General features: G+C 33.3%; 3 protein-coding genes across 7 annotated transcripts; 2 read left to right on the top strand and 1 right to left on the bottom strand.

Annotated features, from left to right (window-relative positions):
- Positions 1 to 232: 232 nt before the first annotated feature.
- Thrrs (threonine--tRNA ligase) lies at positions 233 to 3,564 on the top strand. 4 transcript variants are annotated; one of them, XM_083083079.1, is made up of 5 exons: positions 233 to 352; positions 822 to 905; positions 1,126 to 2,681; positions 2,758 to 3,047; positions 3,179 to 3,564. In XM_083083079.1, exons 1-5 carry the CDS (start codon positions 299 to 301, stop codon positions 3,325 to 3,327), a joined length of 2,133 nt encoding a protein of 710 aa, XP_082939205.1. In that variant the 5' UTR covers positions 233 to 298; the 3' UTR covers positions 3,328 to 3,564. The 4 variants fall into 4 exon arrangements, with proteins under 4 accessions (XP_082939205.1, XP_082939207.1, XP_082939204.1 ...); XM_083083081.1 differs by having other exon boundaries at positions 239 to 261; XM_083083078.1 differs by lacking the exon at positions 233 to 352 and adding an exon at positions 359 to 490.
- A 729-nt stretch (positions 3,565 to 4,293) lies between these two features.
- D4 (double PHD fingers d4) lies at positions 4,294 to 16,648 on the top strand. 2 transcript variants are annotated; one of them, XM_083083082.1, is made up of 9 exons: positions 4,294 to 4,482; positions 4,564 to 4,673; positions 5,141 to 5,377; positions 5,552 to 5,757; positions 5,950 to 6,019; positions 7,728 to 7,883; positions 9,568 to 10,038; positions 14,329 to 14,441; positions 14,863 to 16,648. In XM_083083082.1, exons 1-9 carry the CDS (start codon positions 4,391 to 4,393, stop codon positions 14,992 to 14,994), a joined length of 1,587 nt encoding a protein of 528 aa, XP_082939208.1. In that variant the 5' UTR covers positions 4,294 to 4,390; the 3' UTR covers positions 14,995 to 16,648. The 2 variants fall into 2 exon arrangements, with proteins under 2 accessions (XP_082939208.1, XP_082939209.1); XM_083083083.1 differs by lacking the exon at positions 7,728 to 7,883 and having other exon boundaries at positions 4,295 to 4,482.
- On the bottom strand, positions 16,399 to 19,125 carry Iyd (Iodotyrosine deiodinase). Its single transcript, XM_083083086.1, has 4 exons — positions 18,866 to 19,125; positions 17,988 to 18,203; positions 17,369 to 17,685; positions 16,399 to 17,017 (listed from the first exon to the last, which is right to left on the bottom strand). The coding sequence occupies exons 1-4, from the start codon at positions 19,008 to 19,010 to the stop codon at positions 16,832 to 16,834; spliced, it is 864 nt and encodes a 287-aa protein (XP_082939212.1). The 5' UTR covers positions 19,011 to 19,125; the 3' UTR covers positions 16,399 to 16,831.
- Positions 19,126 to 21,028: the final 1,903 nt, after the last annotated feature.

Raw genomic sequence — 21,028 nt, 5'->3', positions numbered from 1 at the left:
TATGTTTATTAAAAACATTTGCCTCATTAACTTTAAGCTCGTATTACACTAAGTTGCGGGTGCGATTGGGATTGACCAATCAGAGCAAAGTAATTTGCCGGCCGGCTACTCTGATTGGCCAAACGATGCTACTTCCGGACGAGTAGATTTTCAAACGTCCATCTGACAGCATCGGTGATATTTGGAACAACCGCGAGATACATACCTGACATCATACCGATCCAACAATCCAACTACCAATAACGGAAGCAGAAACTTCAGGTGCGACCGATCGTGTGACAACGTGATCGTGTTCAACATGAGTGACAACGTGGTAGCCGACGTACAAAATCTGATTTTATCCGAGGATAAGGCATGAATTCCTTAACTTTACATACACTTCGGCTTGTTTAACGGTTCTTTGTTCCTTGATATTGTTAAGACTACTATGTTGACGAGTTTTCGCGTTTGTAGGACCGTTTACTGCGGTACTAAGTGGACACATGCTCGGGTTGGTTAAGATGCATTTTTGTCTGTCTGGCTTTCCCTCGTGGCAAATATTGCACGAATAAAGCTCGCGCGAGTTCCTATTGTTACTCCGTATTGCTAACAATTTCGCAACCGCGTATCTTTTGTTTATAACTCATGGCCGATCATTGATAATGACAGGATCGATAATCTGACGTAACCTTACGATTTATTTCCTGTAAAGAATGCCAATCCTAACTTAATCTAACATACGTTCACCTAATGAATGATTTATTATAATATATAGTAATTTAGTATATCGTTTAAATTCGGGTCACGAAACGATTTTTTATTTTAGATTCTTCTGTTTTTAGACAAAGTCGATGAAAGCAAAGAAGAAAAATGCTGTGGTGGAGAAATCTATATCTGAGCTTAATCCTTGGCCCTCATTCATTCAGGTAAATCAAGATTATTACAAAAATAAATTTAACAATTTTTCTTTATGAATGTAATTGCTTTTGGCTGTCAAATTTTTTAAATATATATTAAATAAATTGAGGAAACTAGAAAAATATACAAGTAGAATATATAGTGATTATTTTTTTGAAGTAATCTGTTGCAAATTCTTTAATATTGTAAGATATAATATTTGATTTTTCTCTTTGCATATTTTTATAGGATCGTCTTGTATTATGGGACAAGTTAAAAAAGAAGTACGAGGCTGACTTAGCTAGAAAAACTCCTGTCGATATAACTGTGACTCTTCCAGATGGCAAAGAAGTATCTGCTCAATCCTGGCGTACAACTCCTTATGAAGTCGCAAAAAGTATTAGTCAAGGATTGGCGGATAATACTGTAATTGCAAAGGTCAACAACGAATTATGGGATCTTGACAGACCTTTAGAATATGATTGCAAGCTTCAGTTATTAAAATTTGATGATCCGGAAGGTCGGCTAGTGTTTTGGCATTCCAGCGCTCATATTCTCGGGGAAGCTATGGAAAGAGTATATGGCGGTTGTCTCTGTTATGGTCCTCCTATTGAAAATGGCTTTTACTATGATATGTTTATAGGAGACAAAGGCATTTCTAATACGGATTTTCCATATTTGGAAAATATGTACAAAAATATAGCCAAAGAGAAACAGCCGTTTGAACGACTGGTAATGACAAAGAAAGACCTCATAGAGATGTTCAAGTATAATGACTTCAAAATACGGATTATTATGGAAAAAATACATACGCCCACTACTACAGTTTACAAATGCGGCCCGTTGATTGATTTATGCAGAGGACCACATGTCAGGCACACGGGCAAGATTAAAGCTCTCAAGATTACGAAAAATTCGTCCACGTACTGGGAAGGAAACGCTAACGCAGAGTCATTGCAGAGGATTTACGGAATAAGTTTTCCCGATACTAAGCAATTGAAAGAATGGGAAAAGTTTCAAGAAGAGGCGGCCAAACGAGATCACAGAAAGATTGGAAAGGAACAAGAACTATTCTTTTTCCACGAGCTGTCGCCTGGTTCTTGCTTTTTCCAACCACGCGGTGCATACATATACAATACATTGGTCGAATTTATTCGTTCCGAGTACAGGAAGAGAGGATTCCAGGAAGTGATTACTCCAAACATTTATAATAGTAAATTGTGGCAGACTTCCGGACATTGGCAACATTACGCTGAAAATATGTTCTCTTTCGATGTAGAAAAAGAGACCTTTGCATTGAAACCCATGAATTGTCCAGGACATTGTATGATATTCGACGTTCGATGCAGATCATGGCGCGAGTTGCCGCTCAGAATGGCAGATTTCGGCGTGTTGCATCGTAATGAACTATCGGGCGCGTTAACAGGTCTTACTAGAGTGAGACGATTCCAGCAGGACGATGCACACATATTTTGTTCCGTCGAGCAAATTAAAGATGAAATGATAGGCGCTCTCGAGTTTTTACGGCATGTTTATGGCATCTTTGGTTTTACATTCAACTTATGCTTGTCCACGCGACCTGAGAAATATTTAGGTAATTTACAAGTCTGGGATCGCGCTGAAAAAGCGTTGGAAGAGAGTCTGAATGCGTTTGGTCAACCATGGACCCTTAATCCTCAAGATGGCGCATTCTATGGACCTAAAATTGACATAACACTTATGGACGCGCTTAAAAGAGCTCATCAGACCGCTACGATACAATTGGATTTCCAGTTGCCAATGAGATTCAATTTATCTTATGTTAAGTAAGTATATTTATTCGAAACTCTTTAGTAATTTTTTTGATCAAATATCTGAATATTAATTGCTATTTTCTTATAGTGAAAATGGAGAAAAAACACGCCCAGTTATTATACACAGAGCTATTCTAGGCTCTGTAGAACGTATGATTGCTATCTTAACTGAATCATACGGAGGAAAATGGCCATACTGGCTTTCTCCTCGACAAGCAATGGTTGTGCCAGTAGTGTCACAATTTGATGAGTATGCCTTTGAAGTGAAACAGAAGCTTTGGGATGCTGGTGTCATGGTAGAAGTCGATACAGATTCAAGTGATACTTTGAACAAGAAGATTCGTAATGCTCAGCTTGCACAATTCAACTTTATACTTGGTATGTACTCAACTTACTTTCAGTAAAACAATTTATATAAAATTATATTATTCAGTGCAATAAAAATAATTTGCTGATTCTCACTCTAATATAATTTGCTTTTATACTAACATGTACACATTTTATTGCAGTTGTGGGAGAGAAGGAACGTAATGCTGGCACAGTGAACATAAGAACAAGAGACAATGTAGTGCACGGTGAAATGGCAGTAGAAGAGTTGATTGCAAAGTTGAAAATTATGAAGGAAACGAGAGATCCAAGTGGTGAATTAAAGTCTTAATTTAACATTACCTCTCATATTAAAAACCGTTTATTTATTTCTAGATATTACATGATATCTCAATAGGTAATTTAATAATGATTACGATTCTCCTAAATTTTTTTTTTATATATATTTTAAAATGTATTTTTTATTGTTGATGTAATTTACACTATGAATCAAATGTCATAAGAAGCAGATTAATATGATAATTATATCATAAAGCAATTTATAAAATGTCAAATTTTTGCATTTGCATTTACTATGTTTCTTGAAATCCCTTTTTTATAGATATGGATATGTGTATGGATATAGAGAAGATATAATTCGTATATATTTTACAATGTGTGCAGTATTTTTATTATTAATATTTTTATTATAAACAGTGTTTGTACAAACATTTTATTTTATTATAATATATAGAAAGTTAACACATCAGGAAATTTGATAGCTTTTATTGAACATATTTTTTATTATTATACATATTATCTGAAAATCGCTTATTCAAAAATATTTATATAAAAGTGGCTGTGTTTTCTCTGGGTTTGATTAAAAGTAATTTTTATTATATAATGTGCAAAATGTGTATTTTGCTGTCTTTTTTTTCATCTCGAAAATAAATTTTTGATTTCCTTATGATTCTTATACAATCGATTTCCTATACCCTATGATTTTTTATTTCAGATAATTTCTCCTAAATATTCCTGCTCTGATTTCTACTAAAAGATTCTTTTTTCGTGTTAGTTTTATCGTTTTTAATTCTGCGCATGCGTCATTATAATGAGAGAAAGAGAGGAAGTGATCCTAAAATAAAAGGGAAATCGACTATATTTAATATGTAAAAATATTTTTTCTATCACTCATCTTATAATAATATTTTACGTATTGTCAATAATGTCTTTCGCTATTATTTGTATCATTACTTGAGACTATATCTCCTATATCTCTCTTGATTTTATTGATATTAGAGCGCGACATTTGATCATCGTAGTGCCACTTCCGGGAAGAAGAGGTACTGTAGTCTAGTATACAAGCAAGGTAACGGAGTATAACGTCTGGACTCTGGACATCAGGCAGGTGAAAGATGACAGCGGTGGCTATGCCTCCGGCCATGTCCCACAATAACAATGGAATAATACAAGTGGTGAACGAAAGTAATTTAAGTAAAATAGAAAGGTACGTATTTGTCTCTATGCTCCGTTCTATCGCAAAAGTCTCACGCAGAGCAATCGCAAATAATTATCGATCCACTTGCAGCTTCCTCAACGACACGGCTTACAGAGAAGCCATTGAAAACTCCTCCAATTATAATAGTCGATTATGCCGGGAACGACGTCTTCGTATGCCCTTCCTCGATTCGCAAACGGGTAAGATGATTAAATGCCATGGTAATTTCATCTTTACTATTATTGTAGAATTAATGAACATATATTAATACCGGTTTGGTATTATTGATTTATTTAATCGAATTTATCGCGAATGTTGTAAACATTCTGCAAAATCATGTAGGATGATTAAGCTGTAACAATGACTTAATTCTATGACTTAATATTTCGATGGAATAAAACTTTTTGTATCAACAATTTATATTTAATTAAATGATCTCTCTACCATGTTTAATGTTAAATTAATAATATATTATTTCTTTGTAAAAAGAAAATTCTGCTAATTTAGGTTATTGCTTATCTATATTAATGCTAATTAAGTTTTTATATTTTTATAAATAGTCATATTAATTGTAACATATCAATTAAACATTACAATTAAAATTATTACAATTATTTATCTCAAAATTTTGTTTTTAAATAATCTTTAAAATTGTTTAAAATTACAGGCGTGGCACAGAATCATTCTGCACTTTTCATGTCCTCGAGAGAAAGATTACCAGGGTTGTTACATGGTCAAATCTATACCTATCCAAGCAAAAGATGGCGAAAAAAACGACGGCAATACTTGATGCATTATCTGCATCCAAAACGAGGACCAAGAGGTGATACAGAGGATGGAACAGAAGGTGTCGAAGCTGTTACGCACATAAACGATGATAGTAAAGATTCAGTAGTGCTTAAAGGTAAACAAAAATGAATAAATATTTTATACAATTTAACAAAATTTAACGGTATTATAACAATATTATAACAGATAAAATTATTCTATGAAAAATATTTTTATCATTATTTAAATCATATAATTTAAACATTGGTATTATTAAACTATGTTGCAAATAAAAATTGAATGTTTTTAGATGAACATAGTAAAGATGCTTGGTATTATGATGAACAAGATATGTTAGATATGGATGCCTACGAAGAACCTGATCCTGATAGCGATTATGACTATGAAGAGAGTTATAGTAGTAAAAGAAAACGCAGGAAAACTCGTGGAGGTGGCCACCATCCTGCTCGTAGTCATCCACCTTCAACAGATAGTCCAGGCGGTAAACGAACAAAGGTATGTAGGAATACACATTTATAGATATAATAAATATTTCAAATGTAGAATATTAATATAGTACAATAAATCTATATCTTGAGGTGATATACATTTTTATGCATATTTTATGTGCAAGATGCTTTTAAATTTATGCCAATTTATAGACAATCTGCATAAATATATAAGTAATGTAATTTATATCTAATGCAGGGTGGGGGTCGTGGACGCAAAAAAGCCAATTACGACACTGTTGACACTGATAAACCATTCGTTTGTGACCGTAAGTTTAATCATAGATACAACTACAAATGACTATTCTTCCTGTTATTAGTTTATTACAAATATTATTCTTAGTTTTGAAATTTATTTCAAATAAGTTATAAACGTATTTTTTTGTTACAAAATTGTTAATTTTATCCCACGTTTATATGGTGCCCCATATATTACACCACGACACAAAAGTTAGATTATGATATAAAATAAGATGGAAATTCGAAATAAATTGTTAAATATTACAGTTAAATAATCTTATATATGCCAGACAACAGTAACTACATAATGCGAAAAGTTGCTTATTTTCTTACAACTCGATATTACTTACTTATTCAGAGAAACTGATCAGAGTATATCATATTGACTGGTATCGTCAGTCACTTTCAAATTAAAAGTAACATATACAAAAATTTAAGTATAAAAATTGAGAAACTTATATTTGATTATATTATTTTGTTTTTCTTTATTTGAGTAGGAGCAATTATGGTATGATTCTGAGTGCAAGGCAAAGATTAGTTACATGTTCCAAATATCCAAAACTTTGTGCATAAATAGTATATATGGTTTTTATATTTAAGCTTCTAAATGTTTTTCTACATTTATTAATTGGATTAAAAATAATCAAAAGATATATACAGACTTTCTATGCAAATAACTTGAATAATTATTCTATTACCATGCTGAAATCAGACATCTGATACATTGCAGTCTAACTTAATTGATCTTAACATTTGTCATTTTTAATAGTCATCTCACTCTAATTAAAATAAAACGGGTAAAAGCTAATACTAACAAGTTATACTATTATATCAGTCAAATGCTTGAAATTTACTTGAGAGTTTATACTATCATTGTCTAACATTTAAATCCATTATGAACATATAATCTCTTGACTTTAAAGCTGAGTTATCTCTTACATTTATAAGTAAGACATAAGTAAGACATTGATTTATAAATGTGTGTTTATTTCGAGAAAAACAGTTTATTTATATACTTATTATGCGCAAATTTATGGAATTCAATTACATTTATAGCATAATCAAACAAAAGAACGAAAAGATTTAAAAAAAAAATTGAAATAACTTTCTGAACAAACTCGATTTTCTCTTCTTGAAGGAGTATAAAATAGCCATTACTAATTTGGTCAAACATTTCCAGACACAAAGTCTATGAATTAACTCGAATGTGCCTGCAATCTGTTTACTTCTTGAAACCACTCCTGTTAGACTAGCAGATGATCTAAAGACATTTGGTCTGGTTGTCAAGAGCTCGTTAAAGAGATAATTTTAGCAGAACATTGAACTCTGTTTATTGACGATCGAGCTAATGTCACCGGCCCAAATATCTTCGGACTAGTTCTACCTGCAATAATAACAGAGCAAGAATGTACTGGCTCAACACTGTAGCGAGCTCATTCTGTAGGAGTACAAGCATCAAGCCTTGCATCGTATTAGTTTTGCTTCTTGGGCTGGAACTCCTTCACTGCTTGTCCACATATAGACTCGTAGGTGGATAGGGATGTGTACTGGTGCGGAAGGTGTGCAAATGCTATCCCTGACCACCACCCCGCGTCCCCCCACGTTACCCCCTATCAGCTTTTCTGATGTCCCATATGATATTACCTCCCTTGATCGTCCATTAAACAAAAAGGTCTGTCTTATCATTGGACGTTGCATTGGATGGATTGCGGGAAAACAGTATTTGCACTTTTGCAGTATGCAGCGCACGGTATAAGACCAGACCTGGTCTGGTCTACCATTACGGTCATTCCCACTCTACTTCCTCCGGTGATCCTGCTAAGGAACTAAGTCCCAGTCCTGCCGAAGTTGAACCTAGGAGCGTTGCAGACACCGCTGCTTCGAACCAGCCAGGTTGGAGCCAAAATCAGCTCAGTTTTCTCACTTTCCTTTAAGCCCCGCGCTCCTCAAGCCTCTCATCCAATTTCCTTCTCCATCTATGCCATTGTTTTTAATCTTATTCCATGCAACTATTCATCCAAGAACTCATATCCCGTACAACCTAATATATATTTATAAATTTTTTTACATGTACTGCAAATGCATGCATTGCAAATAAGATATCGTTATATATATCTTCTTCTTTCTAATTTTAAATTTATATTTCTTAAAATATGTATGTATGAAATTTATGCCTTTCTAATACCTAATTATATATATATCTAATTATATATTAATTTTATTATATATATATATTATGATAATCACTAATTTATATATCATACGGATCAAATGATATTCAAGTCAGTATGATATAAGTGATTTGATTTTGCATTTTATTATAAAGATATATTTGTGTATTTTTTTTATATTTTACCTATTGTGTGAGAACAAGTGGGAATGCCTTATATCTTAATGTATGAGAAAGCGATAATTATTTGTGTTGCATCTCTTTTGCAGTAGCATGCTTCTGCAATATAGAATTATTTCTTTGTTTTCTATATACTTTAAGATAACGAGAGAGATGAGATCTTATCGAATCATCAGTTAGTTATTTTTTTCTTTCTTTTCTTTAAAAAACGTGATTATAGCGTCTTGTATACTTGTGCGTATTCTTTTTTTTAAATATGTAGTTCTTTTAATTAGTATCTCCCTTTTCAGCATGATTATAGTTTTTACGAATGAGTCTAACAAACATAAAGATTTTTCTTTTCTTCGCTGTTTTGACGCTTATGTATTACTCCTAGAGCGATTTTGGCTTCGATTCTCCTATTAATGAATGTTAAGGCTTCGTTGATTCAAATAGGTATCTTTGAAGTTATTTGTAGTTTTCAATATGTTTGAAAAATCGTTTGTTTGTATTTGTCTCTATATCTTAAAATCGATATATCTCGTCGTTATATCTTTGGATTTTGCTGCTGGTGATGGAATGATTGATATGTGCACTTTGTTATACTTACATAATCAGATTTGTTTTTTCCTTGTTGTAACAATTTGTTAGACATTTTATGAATGTTTAGAATAATTGATTCTGTTATCTGAAGAAAATGTGATAATTTAAACAGTGGGCTTTACAATCCATGTAAAATAATACATAACAGATATAATATATATAGTGTTTCAACTTTACAGTCGCCATTTTTGTTTCCAAATTATTTCTAATCATTTTTGTCAATTTGCAGCCAAATCTTTTTTCGATATAAAACTTTACAATAATTATAATTTAAATTAAAATCTTATTAAAGCCGACAAAGTGCAAATCATAGCAAATTTTTTTCTAAATTTCAATCTTGTTCTTCAAATTTTTCAATGTTTGTCTTTGTCTTTTTTTAATTTTGAGTTTAATTTTCATAATTTTAGAGGTCTCTCTGCGTATTCGAACCAAGTGTCGAGTCATCTAGAGTTGTATCTCAGCCCACTTCGACATAACCGAATCGATTACGAACGGACGTTCACAAAAAGAGAAAAAGAAAGGAAGAGAGAGAAAGAATAAAAAAAAAATACGACTTTGTATCTATCATATAAAGCCGGTGTGCATGGTTCATCAGCTTATGACGGCAAAGCGCAACTGTGGGTATGTTGATCGGTTTGTGATCAGGTGGTACGCGTCGGGGTCGTCAGAATGCTACTTCCTCGAATACCTCGAGTCCTTCCCCGGCGGCCCCAGCCGCCGCATCCACTGCGGGAACGGCGTCACAACCATCGCAACAATCGCAGCAGCAGCTGCAGCCGACATCCGCGCAGACGCCCATCGCTCCAGCGTCGCCCACCATCTCGGCCAAGGAAGATCATCTGCCTGCCGTGTCCTCGCCCGGCAGCACCGCCGTCCCGTCGCTCTCCTCCGCGGAGACCGTGACAGGAGGGTCGCCCACCCCCGGAGGAGGAGGAGGAGGTGGAGGAGCGAGCGGTGGCGGAGGTGGAGGACCGATCGTGGAGAAGAAGGCCGGCGGCAAGTCGTCCGCGGCGCAACCGTCCCCGTATTGCGACTTCTGCCTGGGTGACGCTCGCGAGAACAAGAAGACGGGCGGATCCGAGGAGTTGGTGTCGTGCAGCGACTGTGGCCGCTCAGGTAAGCCAGAGGAAAAGATCAAGCGCAAGTATACCAGGAGAGCGAATCACAATTAACTCGATCCGCGCACGACGACGACTACGACGACGAAAGACGACGATGACGACGATGACGATGAGGATGAATGATGATAACGATGATAATAAATGATGATAAATATATTCTGAATCGAGAGAGACAGTAAGAGTCGTTCCGTGTCTACACGGACGGTACTATTTTCTACATCTCTTTGCGAGCCTATCGCGCACTGCGTCCTGTGAATACATAGCCAGATACAACTCAAAAACAAAATCAGGAGATCGGTACATACGTTGCAATATCTCGAGTATGCTTTCGCGCGACTGAGATGCGACTAGTAGTAGCTTATTTACGTAACGCGCGATATGTGACTTAGCGATGATTTAGCGATACGAGATGGTTTTCATGTCGGCAGTATCTTATGCGCCGATATCGGCATATAGCGTTATTGGGTATATATATATATACGTGTTCACGCTATAATTGTTTATACTTCCATGTTTCAGCTGTTAACATCGTGAAAGATATTGAGTAACTTGTTAATTTTACGACACAAGCAAGCGTACGTGCTCTTCCTTACGCAAAGAGAGGATCGCTGTTTCCTCCCCCTCCCTATTCGTAATATTCCAAACGTACCTATAATTGTTAATCGCGCAATATCGAGATGTTTAGAATTATCTGTTACATTTGTAATCATTTTTGAGGATCCTGCCTTTTTTTTGTTGATGCGTATCACGCGTACGCGTGTAGCCGTTAAAAGATATCGTAAAAATGAGATCTGTTATCAGTTTTGCAGACCATGTTACTTTCTATAAATCTTCGCTTTAAGTTGTTGAGATAAACAGAGAAAAAAAAATAAGAGGAGGTAACTTTTTGAGTTGTATAGGGTTACAATTGTCGCGCGTGACGCATTTTTTCGTCACTGCCGCCAAGGGTAATAGAAACTGTGCTGTTGTGCAACTCCCCGGGTGCAATAATTAAAGAGAGAAAGAGAGAAGCATTTAATTATCTGCACGGTGTTTAGAGATCAAACGGTTACGAGCTTTACATACACTAGTCAAGGCGAGGAACACAAAACATCATTTTGTCAATGGTGCAACTTGTCGCATCTGAGTAATAGGAATTTTCCAGAATTCCTTTACTACGCGCGAATTTGCTGTGATTTCTAGTATTTTCACTGATTAGTTCTAAGGGAGACAAAAAGAAAATCGGAGGTTCAAACGCGTCTAATATTAATCGGAAAAGAGCACGGGAAGAGTCTAAAAAGTCTTCGTCACAGTGAGATATAAGTTAAATTTCTTCGTGCGTGCGTATGTGTGATTAGATAGATCGAATAGAGAAATCGAACGATCGAATCGACGTTTTGCTTTTGCGCAAAATTTACGCAGATTTATTAAAATTCCTGTTGCACAGTACCACTAGAGCACGTATTGAGGAAGAGGTGTTTGTCTTCTGTTTGACAGTGTATCCTGATATTTACGTTATTGCGTGTTGGAAATCAAAAATAGAAAAAAAAAGATAAAAAAAGAAAAAAGAAAAGAGGTATACACGGCGTGAGAAACGCACCGGCAAGTTTAAGAGGATTTTTAGATACACGCGAGATGCAATATATATATATATATATATACATATACTTTATATATATTCAGCACAATCATAAGAATCGTTTTAATGAAGGTAACAATATTTATTGTAAGATAACGACATGTTGATCGCGTCATATTTCGATATTTCTCTCTACATGTTTTTCGATTCGTCTGTAAATACTTTTGTATCTTTGCGTTTGTTGAGTAAATCTCTTACGAGATTTTTAGAGAGATGAGATGTGAACTAGGAGCGCAGCACAGAAAAGAAGGATAATGAAAGAGAAGAGTGCAATTCTAAGGATCTCCGTATATCTCTTTCGCGATTTTGAGAGAATTTCGATACGAAAGATTGACTGGATGAGATTGACACGAACATCGATAATGTTTTATCTTTCATGATAATTTATGATATATATATATTCGTTTCGTAACAACAATTTTATGTGTTCATTACATTTATTTTTATAATCGAGCCAAGGGTGATTCGCATCAGTGTGGAATACGTTTATAAAATGGGAGAGACGTTTATTATATACGCGATATAAAATATACGTGTTTCATATAACATGCGTCATGCAAAAAAATGTTTCGTTGAACAGTAAAGCTCTGTATCTTTTGAGTAACAGCTTGTTCTCCCTTAGACAATTTCCACAAATTTTTACCCAAGAGACCTTCGTTCGTCTTCGTATTAGTAAGTTACGGTTATTAATGATCTTTATGTATTTTTCGCGTGAGAACATATGCGAAATGATACTTTAAGGCGGAAAGCTCTAACCTTTTTTTTTACGAGTTTTAATTTTACATGTGTAAAATAGAGAATGTGTTACATGTATCGAATTTTGTTGTAAGGATAAAAAACGCGATCGCGCGCGTTTGTTGATTTCCTCTAACACGTCTCTCACATTCCATTGTATATCTGCCGTTTTTAATTACTTTTAGTTATGGGCATTAGCTTCTTCGATCTAATAATCTAGTATAATCGTTTCCCCTATCCCCCCCTCTTGCTATTATATATTGTCATTTATAATAACGCAATATATTTATTACGCACGTATTTAACAAGCAAGAAAAAAAGAATATGATAGGCGAGATAAAACTATAGTTACGGAGTATAATGATGTTTTTTTTTTTTTTAACTACTGTATGTATTTTAGTTAGGTACCTTTTTAAAACGCGATGCGTGTCAGACGTGAACGCGCCCTTGAACTATATCTTCTTCTTGTAGAAATCTGACATAGCTTAGTTTTGTACAAGAGCTTTGATACTCGTACAGATATCGTTTGATTAGGAATAATCACAGAATATCCCGCATATGAAATTAATGTAATACCTTATGAGTTTTTCCAGGCACATGGAGAAGCGCGGCGTTAAATCTGCTTTCGAATAAACTCGAATTATTTTATATACTTTGCTGATTATAGATATATATCGTAATTTTATACATACACACACATACATATATATATATATATGCAGTTCATTCTATACTTATATATACGCTACATATTAATTATAACTCTTTACTTCTCTTACACGATATGTAGATCTGTGTGTATACGCTGTTTTTTATATTTTGAATTTCTGAAATATTTGAGATAATTTATATAATTAGTAAGCAAACATATTTTTTAATCATAGAGTTTCATGTTTTTTTTTTCTTTTAAGGAAGTAATTTTATACATATATTATGTAACTCGAGTATATAGAAGACAAAGGTATGTTACAGCTTCTTTACATATAACATACGAGATACAACGTAGAATATTCTATCATTTATAATATGGTATAGCTAAATATGGCAGAGAATAGAGAGGGTACTATATATATTTACGTTTTAGTTTCTTGTATAAATTGATATTATATTGTCCTTAGATTGTCGTAAGAAAAACTCACATGGTATAAAAACAATGGAAGCATGCAGATATATAGTTCCTCCTTGTTATATATAAAATTGAAGACTTGTTATTAGGCAGTTTTAATTAAGCAATACCCTTAATGAGGCTTATAAATATAGTATTTAAAAATCACACTAGTTATATATATAAATATATATATGGCTCCATATATATATATGATATATATGAAAAGGATGTGATATACGTTATATGAGTTGCGTGTATGTGTGTATGACGAAGAGAAAGTGAGAGATAGAGAGAGAATGCAAGAGAGAGAGAGAGAGCAAAAGAAAAGGAGCGAGGGAGAGTGTGCATCTGCGACGTTTATATTGTGCTGCGCAAGAAAGAACGTGAACTATTCCAAGGTACGCCCTGCTATTACTTACCACCTATTATTCCAAATAATAACAATATGTTCAAAATGCAACATCAAAAAAAAATTACAGATATCATGAAATAAAATATTCTGTGCGGAAACATGAGGACGTATCATTATTCCGGACGTTTTTAGTGCTGAGGAAAGGTGAAAGACATCTTGTAGAGTCGTACTTGTGTGTGGATCAGATTTGTCAAACAGCATTATGTTCCTTCTCTTATGTAAAGATTCGATTGTGATCGAAAGAAAAGCATTAAAAAAGTAAATAATTTATGGAAAAAAATAATAGCTTGGAGTTCACTGTTCTTCGGCACAAGATAACTGTCCTGGCACCTTTCTACTCGTATCCCACAAACAGATCTCCTCGTCCATCCCAAAATGCGTGTTCCATGACGTTCGTACGTTCTTGTTGTAGGGCATCCAACTTGTTTGCAATTCACTGCAAACATGATCGTTTCTGTTCGCAAGTACAGGTGGCAATGTATCGAATGCAAATGCTGCTCCATTTGCGGCACCTCTGACAACGATGTAAGTATTTATGCCCACAATCTTTTGCAGGGTTCTCTCGTAACATTTTTTTTCTCCTTTACATCCGTGGACGTGTAATTAAAGGCGCGTGAATAAAAATCGATTAATTAATTTCAATTTACAATGTATTTTCATCGATTAAAAAGGATTGCACAAAATTATAATTTACAATGCTATCAGAATTCTCATTCAATTGTAATAAGATTCACTTTACTCGTTAAAAAAATTTAGTTTTATTGAAAAAGTCTAACTAAAAAGTCGGCACTTTACTCGTTAAAAAAATTTAGTTTTATTGAAAAAGTTTAATTCGGCAAATTTCTCCGCAGAAAAATGAACAAAAATGAATATAATATTAATACTGTGTGCGTTTTACGCGAGTTTTATTTGGATTACTTATTAACGGTTTGGCGAACTGAAATAGGATCAGTTGCTGTTCTGTGACGACTGTGATCGTGGATACCACATGTATTGTCTGTCTCCGCCTCTTGCATCACCTCCCGAGGGCTCCTGGTCGTGCCGCTTATGCATAGCTGAATTTCATCGCCGTGATTAAGTTCACTCTCAGATAGATATAAGTCATGGAGCTATCCTTGTTATTGCTGCGGCATACAACGTCTTGGTCGTTTTATTAGGAGAATTAGGAGAGTATTCACGAGAGCTCACTCGTATAGTATACGGCATACACCGGTAAACTTTTCGAGAAAAAAAAAAAAGACTTCATTGACTACTATTTATTACAAAATTGACATTGATTTATCAGCTTCCTGTAAAATTATGTTAATAATAATGATGACGATAATAATAATAATAATAATAATAATAATAATAATTAATGAAGGATACGTTTAGCGTAACTACATTAGATATCTCAGGCACTGGTGATCTCGACGAGATAAAGATGTATAAGGAGACACATATTTATATAATTTAACCGAGATAGCTTTTAGAATATAAGTGTATAAAGATATAACTCATGACTGTCAGCAGAGTTCTGTAGAGAGAACGAACAGAGAGATTATTAATTTTAAAGACAAAGACGGAGTTCGATTTACCGATGATCTTAGATTTTACATTCGTACCGAACAAAGTGTATTTTTTGCTCATTTTACGAACTGACACATACATATACATATATATAAATATATACATACATATGTATATATACACGTTTATAGCGATATTACTAACAAACGAACTATAAGAGGTTTAGTCGAAGATCGTTAAATAGGACAATACTCTCCTAGTTCTATATAGACTATTCTACTCTTAGTCAATAATATATTTAAAATATTTCATTTGCATTCAGAACTTTTACAATTGCTTAAATTTAACGATAAATTCGGCGATCTCGAGTTTTCACACTAACTCTTAGCTCCTCGCGCTATCGACTTGGTAGGAAATCAAGTTTCATAGGAAAGAAAAAAAAAAGAAAAAGATATGGAAACGAAAAAATTTATTCTAGAAAATCATGATATTAATAGTATTTGTTCCATGAATAGTGATAAAAATAAAATATTATCTCTGTTTCTCTGTATGTATCATGATACTCTAAAGCTTTTACACTTAATGAGGTAACTATTAGTAGTGACATAGCTGTCATACGCAGACTTGCAGCACACTCGCAGAAAGATTATATGTTCTTCGTCACACATTTAGCCCAGTATTTTTATATTTTATATATTAAATGTACTTAATTTTAAGAAACTGTGGTGATATTTGGTATTCGTTAATGTCAAATTTTATTTCGTAATTTGACAATTTTACAATCGCCTAATTGTATAACTAGTGTTATATATCATTCAAATTTTTGCCGACTCATCCTTAAGTTTTTCTCTCCTCGATTAAACCTGATCAAACTTATACATCGCTTATTTTTATGTATACAAATTGGAATAAACGTTAGTTTACACAAACTGGATTATTAAGTTTAGAACAGTCTTATTGCGTGCCATTGTACACATTTCAACTGCAAGAGAGAGAAAGAGAGAAGGAGAGAAGTTATATTATAATACAAATGACATGACTCGAACAGGTGCTATATTTCAGGGATTAGCTCTTTTTTTGACATTACAATTACTTTATGATATTGGCAGTGATGTTTTGTAAGACAAGAAATATTACATTTTACTATTGTAGCTAATAATTGCTATGTAAGATATAAAAAAAAAAAGATAGTAATCCGAAAATATAACATTTTTTCATAAAAATAGTGCTAACATAAATGCATATTTGACTATTTATTTCAGACATTCCTATTTTCGATGTGTCCATTTAAATAATAAGAAAGTATACAATAGAATATATTCTCTCGATTATTTAGTATCAAATATTATTAAGGCAATAGGGCGCGTCGTACACGAATGTTTGTCTCGTATTAATATATATTTCCATTAATAAATCTCAGTCAAAATTTCGGATAGAGGTTTTCGTTGTAAATCAGGTACAGTGGCGTTTTTGGCTGGATAGCCGACTGGCAGAAGTAACACGAGCTTTTCATTCGCTGGACGTTCAAGAAGACTGCGTATAGCCGGTCCACAATTTAACGGTGTTGATGTAAGAGTTACCAAACCGGCGTACTATTTTTATAGAAATGTATAATTAATTCAATTATATTTTAAATGAAGCGTTTCACGATTATTATATAAGAAATCGTCAAGTTTCCAAGAATTTGGATCCATACTTCGTATAAAGTATCTCCAAATTATATTAATTATATTAATTAAGACACATTTAATGTTAAGAAATCACAATTCTCTTCTTGATATATCAATGTATTTTAATGTTTTTAATATTTTATGTTAATATTTTTCAGTAATTTTGTAAAATTGTAGATTTTTGTCATCTTATAAAAATCCTATCTTCTAGACAAAAGAATCTCATCTCTTGCAATTAGAAAATATTTCAATTATTATTTAAATTCAAATTACCTGTATAGCAGTAATGAGGATTCCGCACGCGATAGAAACGCTCATCTCATGATAATAATGGATCTTCCTTTTTCCATTTGGCAAAGTACCATAGGTCTGTTTAAACACGAGTATCAAGTACGGAGCAATGGTGAGATATTCCTTTATCCAATTGGTTCTCAATGGAGATAAGTCGATCGTCCATTTTATACCCATCCTTTTCTTGTAATTGATTTCCTCCTCTTGCTCCACGATATTTCTGATATTTGATTTTATAGTCTGATTGGATACCACGATAAAGCTCCATGGTTCTGTATGCGCGCCGCTGGGAGCAGTACCTAAATAATATGTGTATGTGTATATGTGTGTGTTACTTGAAAGAAATGAGATGAATTTAAGTATAAAAGTTCATTTTCAATGAATCGATATCGATGGTGCCAAAAAACTTTAATTCAAAATTTTTATTTTCAAAGAAAAGGAAAATACCCTCTTCAGAAATCTTATGAACTACTTTACTTATTTTCATTTACAAGTTTTGCACGATATACCTTGAAAGAAATGCTTAATATATTTTCCAATTATGTGATATTGATACTGTATTTGAGGGAAATATTATTCAAGAATGATATTAGGCAAGTACCTGCAGCCCTTATAATTTCGCGAATAACTTCTTTTGGAACGGGATCCGCGCTAAAGTATCTTAAGGTACGTCTTGCGGCTGCTATTTGATAAAATTCTGATGCCCGAGACAACATTTCCTTTTCGGGCAGCCGGATATACCGATATGGTATGTGCTTGAGATCCTTTGGTAAGGCAGGCTCTTCTTGGACATCTTCAAACAACTTTTCGCCTACCTCTATAAGAAAATACGAGACATTTTACACGATTGTTAATCCATATAATTGCATCCTAGTATTGTATATATAAATGTTTTGATATTTTATACAAGATGTCTCATTTTAAAGTTTCCAAAAGAATATCTCTTATAATTCACGTAGATAAGATTGGAAAAAATAACACAGTAAAAAAGGTATCAATCTTTTTATCGATAATTATTTTTTAGCACATTTGATACAAAATATTTTAGATATATTATGTATATCTTTTATAAAATCGCGAAAAAGAAAAAAGAATTATATAAATTAATTACAACCGATGTGTGTGAAATGGGAACTTTTAATCGTAAAATTAAGCCTTATCTTTTTTTTTGTTGACTAACTCGTTGGAATTCGTTATATTATTCGTTATATTATAGTTCATTATATTATAGTAATTACGCTCATGCAACATGAATATTTATATTAATTTTTAATTATTATGTAATTATTAATTTCATTATTATTATGTTGTTTTTTCTTCACCATTTTTACTTTCTCTGTTCATGAATAAAAAATAATTCGAAGATTTTAAGCATCAACTAAGTTACTTTCATCCTACTTTCATTTTTCAAAATGGCAAATATCATAATGTTCTGCTCAACGTTTACATATGGTGTACAAGTATCCACTGTGACATTACTTTCACTCGGATTCGTAGATTCGTCGGATGGAGCAATTCTCCTGTAGAACCAATTGAAAAATTTGTTAAACAAAACGAACGAAATGACGGCAACTAATATGTGGTAAAAATATTTCGTCGTGAAAGGCGCGTACTCGGAGAACATTTTTTTATACACGATGATGAGGAGAACCTTTCTTTTTCTCTCTTACGCGCGGCTTTTTACTCACTACTGATCCGGATCGGAGCGATTTTCACACTCAAGCGAGTCATCAAGGTCGTAGATATAAGATATCTTAGAGCGATATCACGAACATTTCAATACCCATGAATAGAAAAATTTTTCGAGCATCTGCGTGTATATTCAAACAATTTTTTTCAGATACTTCTCGCAATACAATTCGTTAAAGAAGCGCATAAAATTGATGCGTCAATCATTTTAAATCATCAATAATCCGTGAACTTTCTAATGAAATTGTAATTGATTGATACATACATTCAGTTGCATGTGTGTCAAAATTTTTGTATCTAAAATTTTAAATTTTATGTATCATACACCTCCAGGTATTTCCACCTTGTTTATGTTTTCAGGATGGTAATTAACGCTATCAGCGTGTGTTGTTTTGAACAGTTTTACATTAAATATTGTTACAAAATTTTTATCTTTATTTTTAGCTTCATTATATGTGAAATGATTGATCAATAGAAATGATTGTTTTATTTTCGTTGTTTTTAACATAACTTTATTTCTCTTAAATAAAAAGAAATTCTAAAAGAGAACAGCCAGTTTGTAGAATGTTTAGAAATGAATTCTTGTAATTTCTAGTTACATTATTCATATTAGTCCGATGACAACTATTTCGAGGTTCGTTAAGATATTAAAATTATCTAAGCACATTGTATTTGCATTTTAAACATGTTTTCTTCGTTATGCCACCATATATGGTGACCGAACGTAAGCGGAACTTTCCTGGTCGGTTCTCTTTCTAAATAAATTTCAAATAACTTTACATCTTCGTTTTATACAAGTTACGTAATTTGGTTCAATGGGACCGAGAAAGATGGAAAGAGTCTAAATTAAATTTTCTTGTCTAATTTGTTATGATAATGCATATTTGTTTTTTATATTGGCATTTTAATTAAAACTTTCGCAAAAGGTAATATGCTCTAGGAAGAATACAGGACAATTTTAATTTATATAATTATTTTTTCTCTCTTTGTACATGGTTTTTTATAACATCTCTTTCTTTTCTTCGCCTGATTATTTACAAAATTACTTAACTAATTTCTTAATTTGTGTACAAATGATGATATAAATTTTCACTCTCATTTTATGATCGGGACATAATGCAACGCGCCTCGTGCCGACCTTGATTATCAATAAGGAAAAATCGATACGCAGAATTAAGAAGAACGCAATATATACAATTCCCCTCCCTCTCGATATAGAATTATAGAAGATATTCCGGCTGTTTGTTCGCGCGTGTCTTCTCGATCAAAAGGAATAATACAATATTAAAAGCTGCCTCCGACACTTCGAGACTAGTTTGTGTGAGACGTAAAAAAAAGCAATGATAAGAAATTGTACAAGATTCTCCAGAGCAGGACTGTGATATCACGCACCCGATAGAGGGGGATTATATATATTTAAAGAGAATATAATTTCTCTAAATTTTTATATAATTACATTATTTTATTTACACTGCAATTTAATATACATTTAATTTGTAGCGAATCTTTCCAGCATTGTTATCGATTACGACATTAAATATTCAAGAACATCGCTCGAAACATGGCTGTCTCTACTTTCGCACGAACCATGAAAATTTCGCGTCAAATATTAAAACAACGTTAATTAGGACCAAATTCATCATCGCATTTAATTATAGCTTAACAGTTTCCCTATTTTTCCGATTCAAATCCTTAAAAAATAAAAAGATAACCGAATTGAATGTGACATTTGTCAAGGCACACAAATACATCAAATACAGGAACTCGTTTTTCAAAGTTTCGTATCAAACGATATGGTTTTACGACGAGTATTTCGTCGGCCGCTCGATTATACGTACATGATGTTTATTACACACGTCTCACGCAGTGAATTCACGTGCGACGAAATTCGCGTCGACCAAATTCGTCCTCGAAAACGACTCGCGGACACTCGTGGATTGATCAATCGATCCG

This window comes from Camponotus vicinus, unplaced genomic scaffold (genome assembly GCF_025532165.1).
Source record: "Camponotus vicinus isolate PSW18456_S1 unplaced genomic scaffold, iyCamVici1.0 SCAF_11, whole genome shotgun sequence".
Classification (NCBI taxonomy): Eukaryota; Metazoa; Arthropoda; class Insecta; order Hymenoptera; family Formicidae; genus Camponotus; species Camponotus vicinus.
Note: the sequence above shows the minus strand (reverse complement) of the source record. Positions and strands in the feature narration are given on the sequence as shown.

Coding starts and splice junctions, on each gene's coding strand:
- Thrrs (XM_083083078.1), top strand. CDS start 428: ATGTTGACGAGTTTTCGCGTTTGTAGGACCGTTTACTGCGGTACTAAG. Junction 491..821: donor CTAAGTGGACACATGCTCGG/GTTGGTTAAGAT, acceptor TTCTGTTTTTAG/ACAAAGTCGATGAAAGCAAA. Junction 2,682..2,757: donor TTCAATTTATCTTATGTTAA/GTAAGTATATTT, acceptor ATTTTCTTATAG/TGAAAATGGAGAAAAAACAC.
- D4 (XM_083083082.1), top strand. CDS start 4,391: ATGACAGCGGTGGCTATGCCTCCGGCCATGTCCCACAATAACAATGGA. Junction 4,483..4,563: donor AATTTAAGTAAAATAGAAAG/GTACGTATTTGT, acceptor ATCCACTTGCAG/CTTCCTCAACGACACGGCTT. Junction 14,442..14,862: donor GCGGCACCTCTGACAACGAT/GTAAGTATTTAT, acceptor GAACTGAAATAG/GATCAGTTGCTGTTCTGTGA.
- Iyd (XM_083083086.1), bottom strand. CDS start 19,010: ATGTTCTCCGAGTACGCGCCTTTCACGACGAAATATTTTTACCACATA. Junction 18,204..18,865: donor ATCTACGAATCCGAGTGAAA/GTAATGTCACAG, acceptor ATTTTCTTATAG/AGGTAGGCGAAAAGTTGTTT. Junction 17,686..17,987: donor CGAAATTATAAGGGCTGCAG/GTACTTGCCTAA, acceptor CATATTATTTAG/GTACTGCTCCCAGCGGCGCG.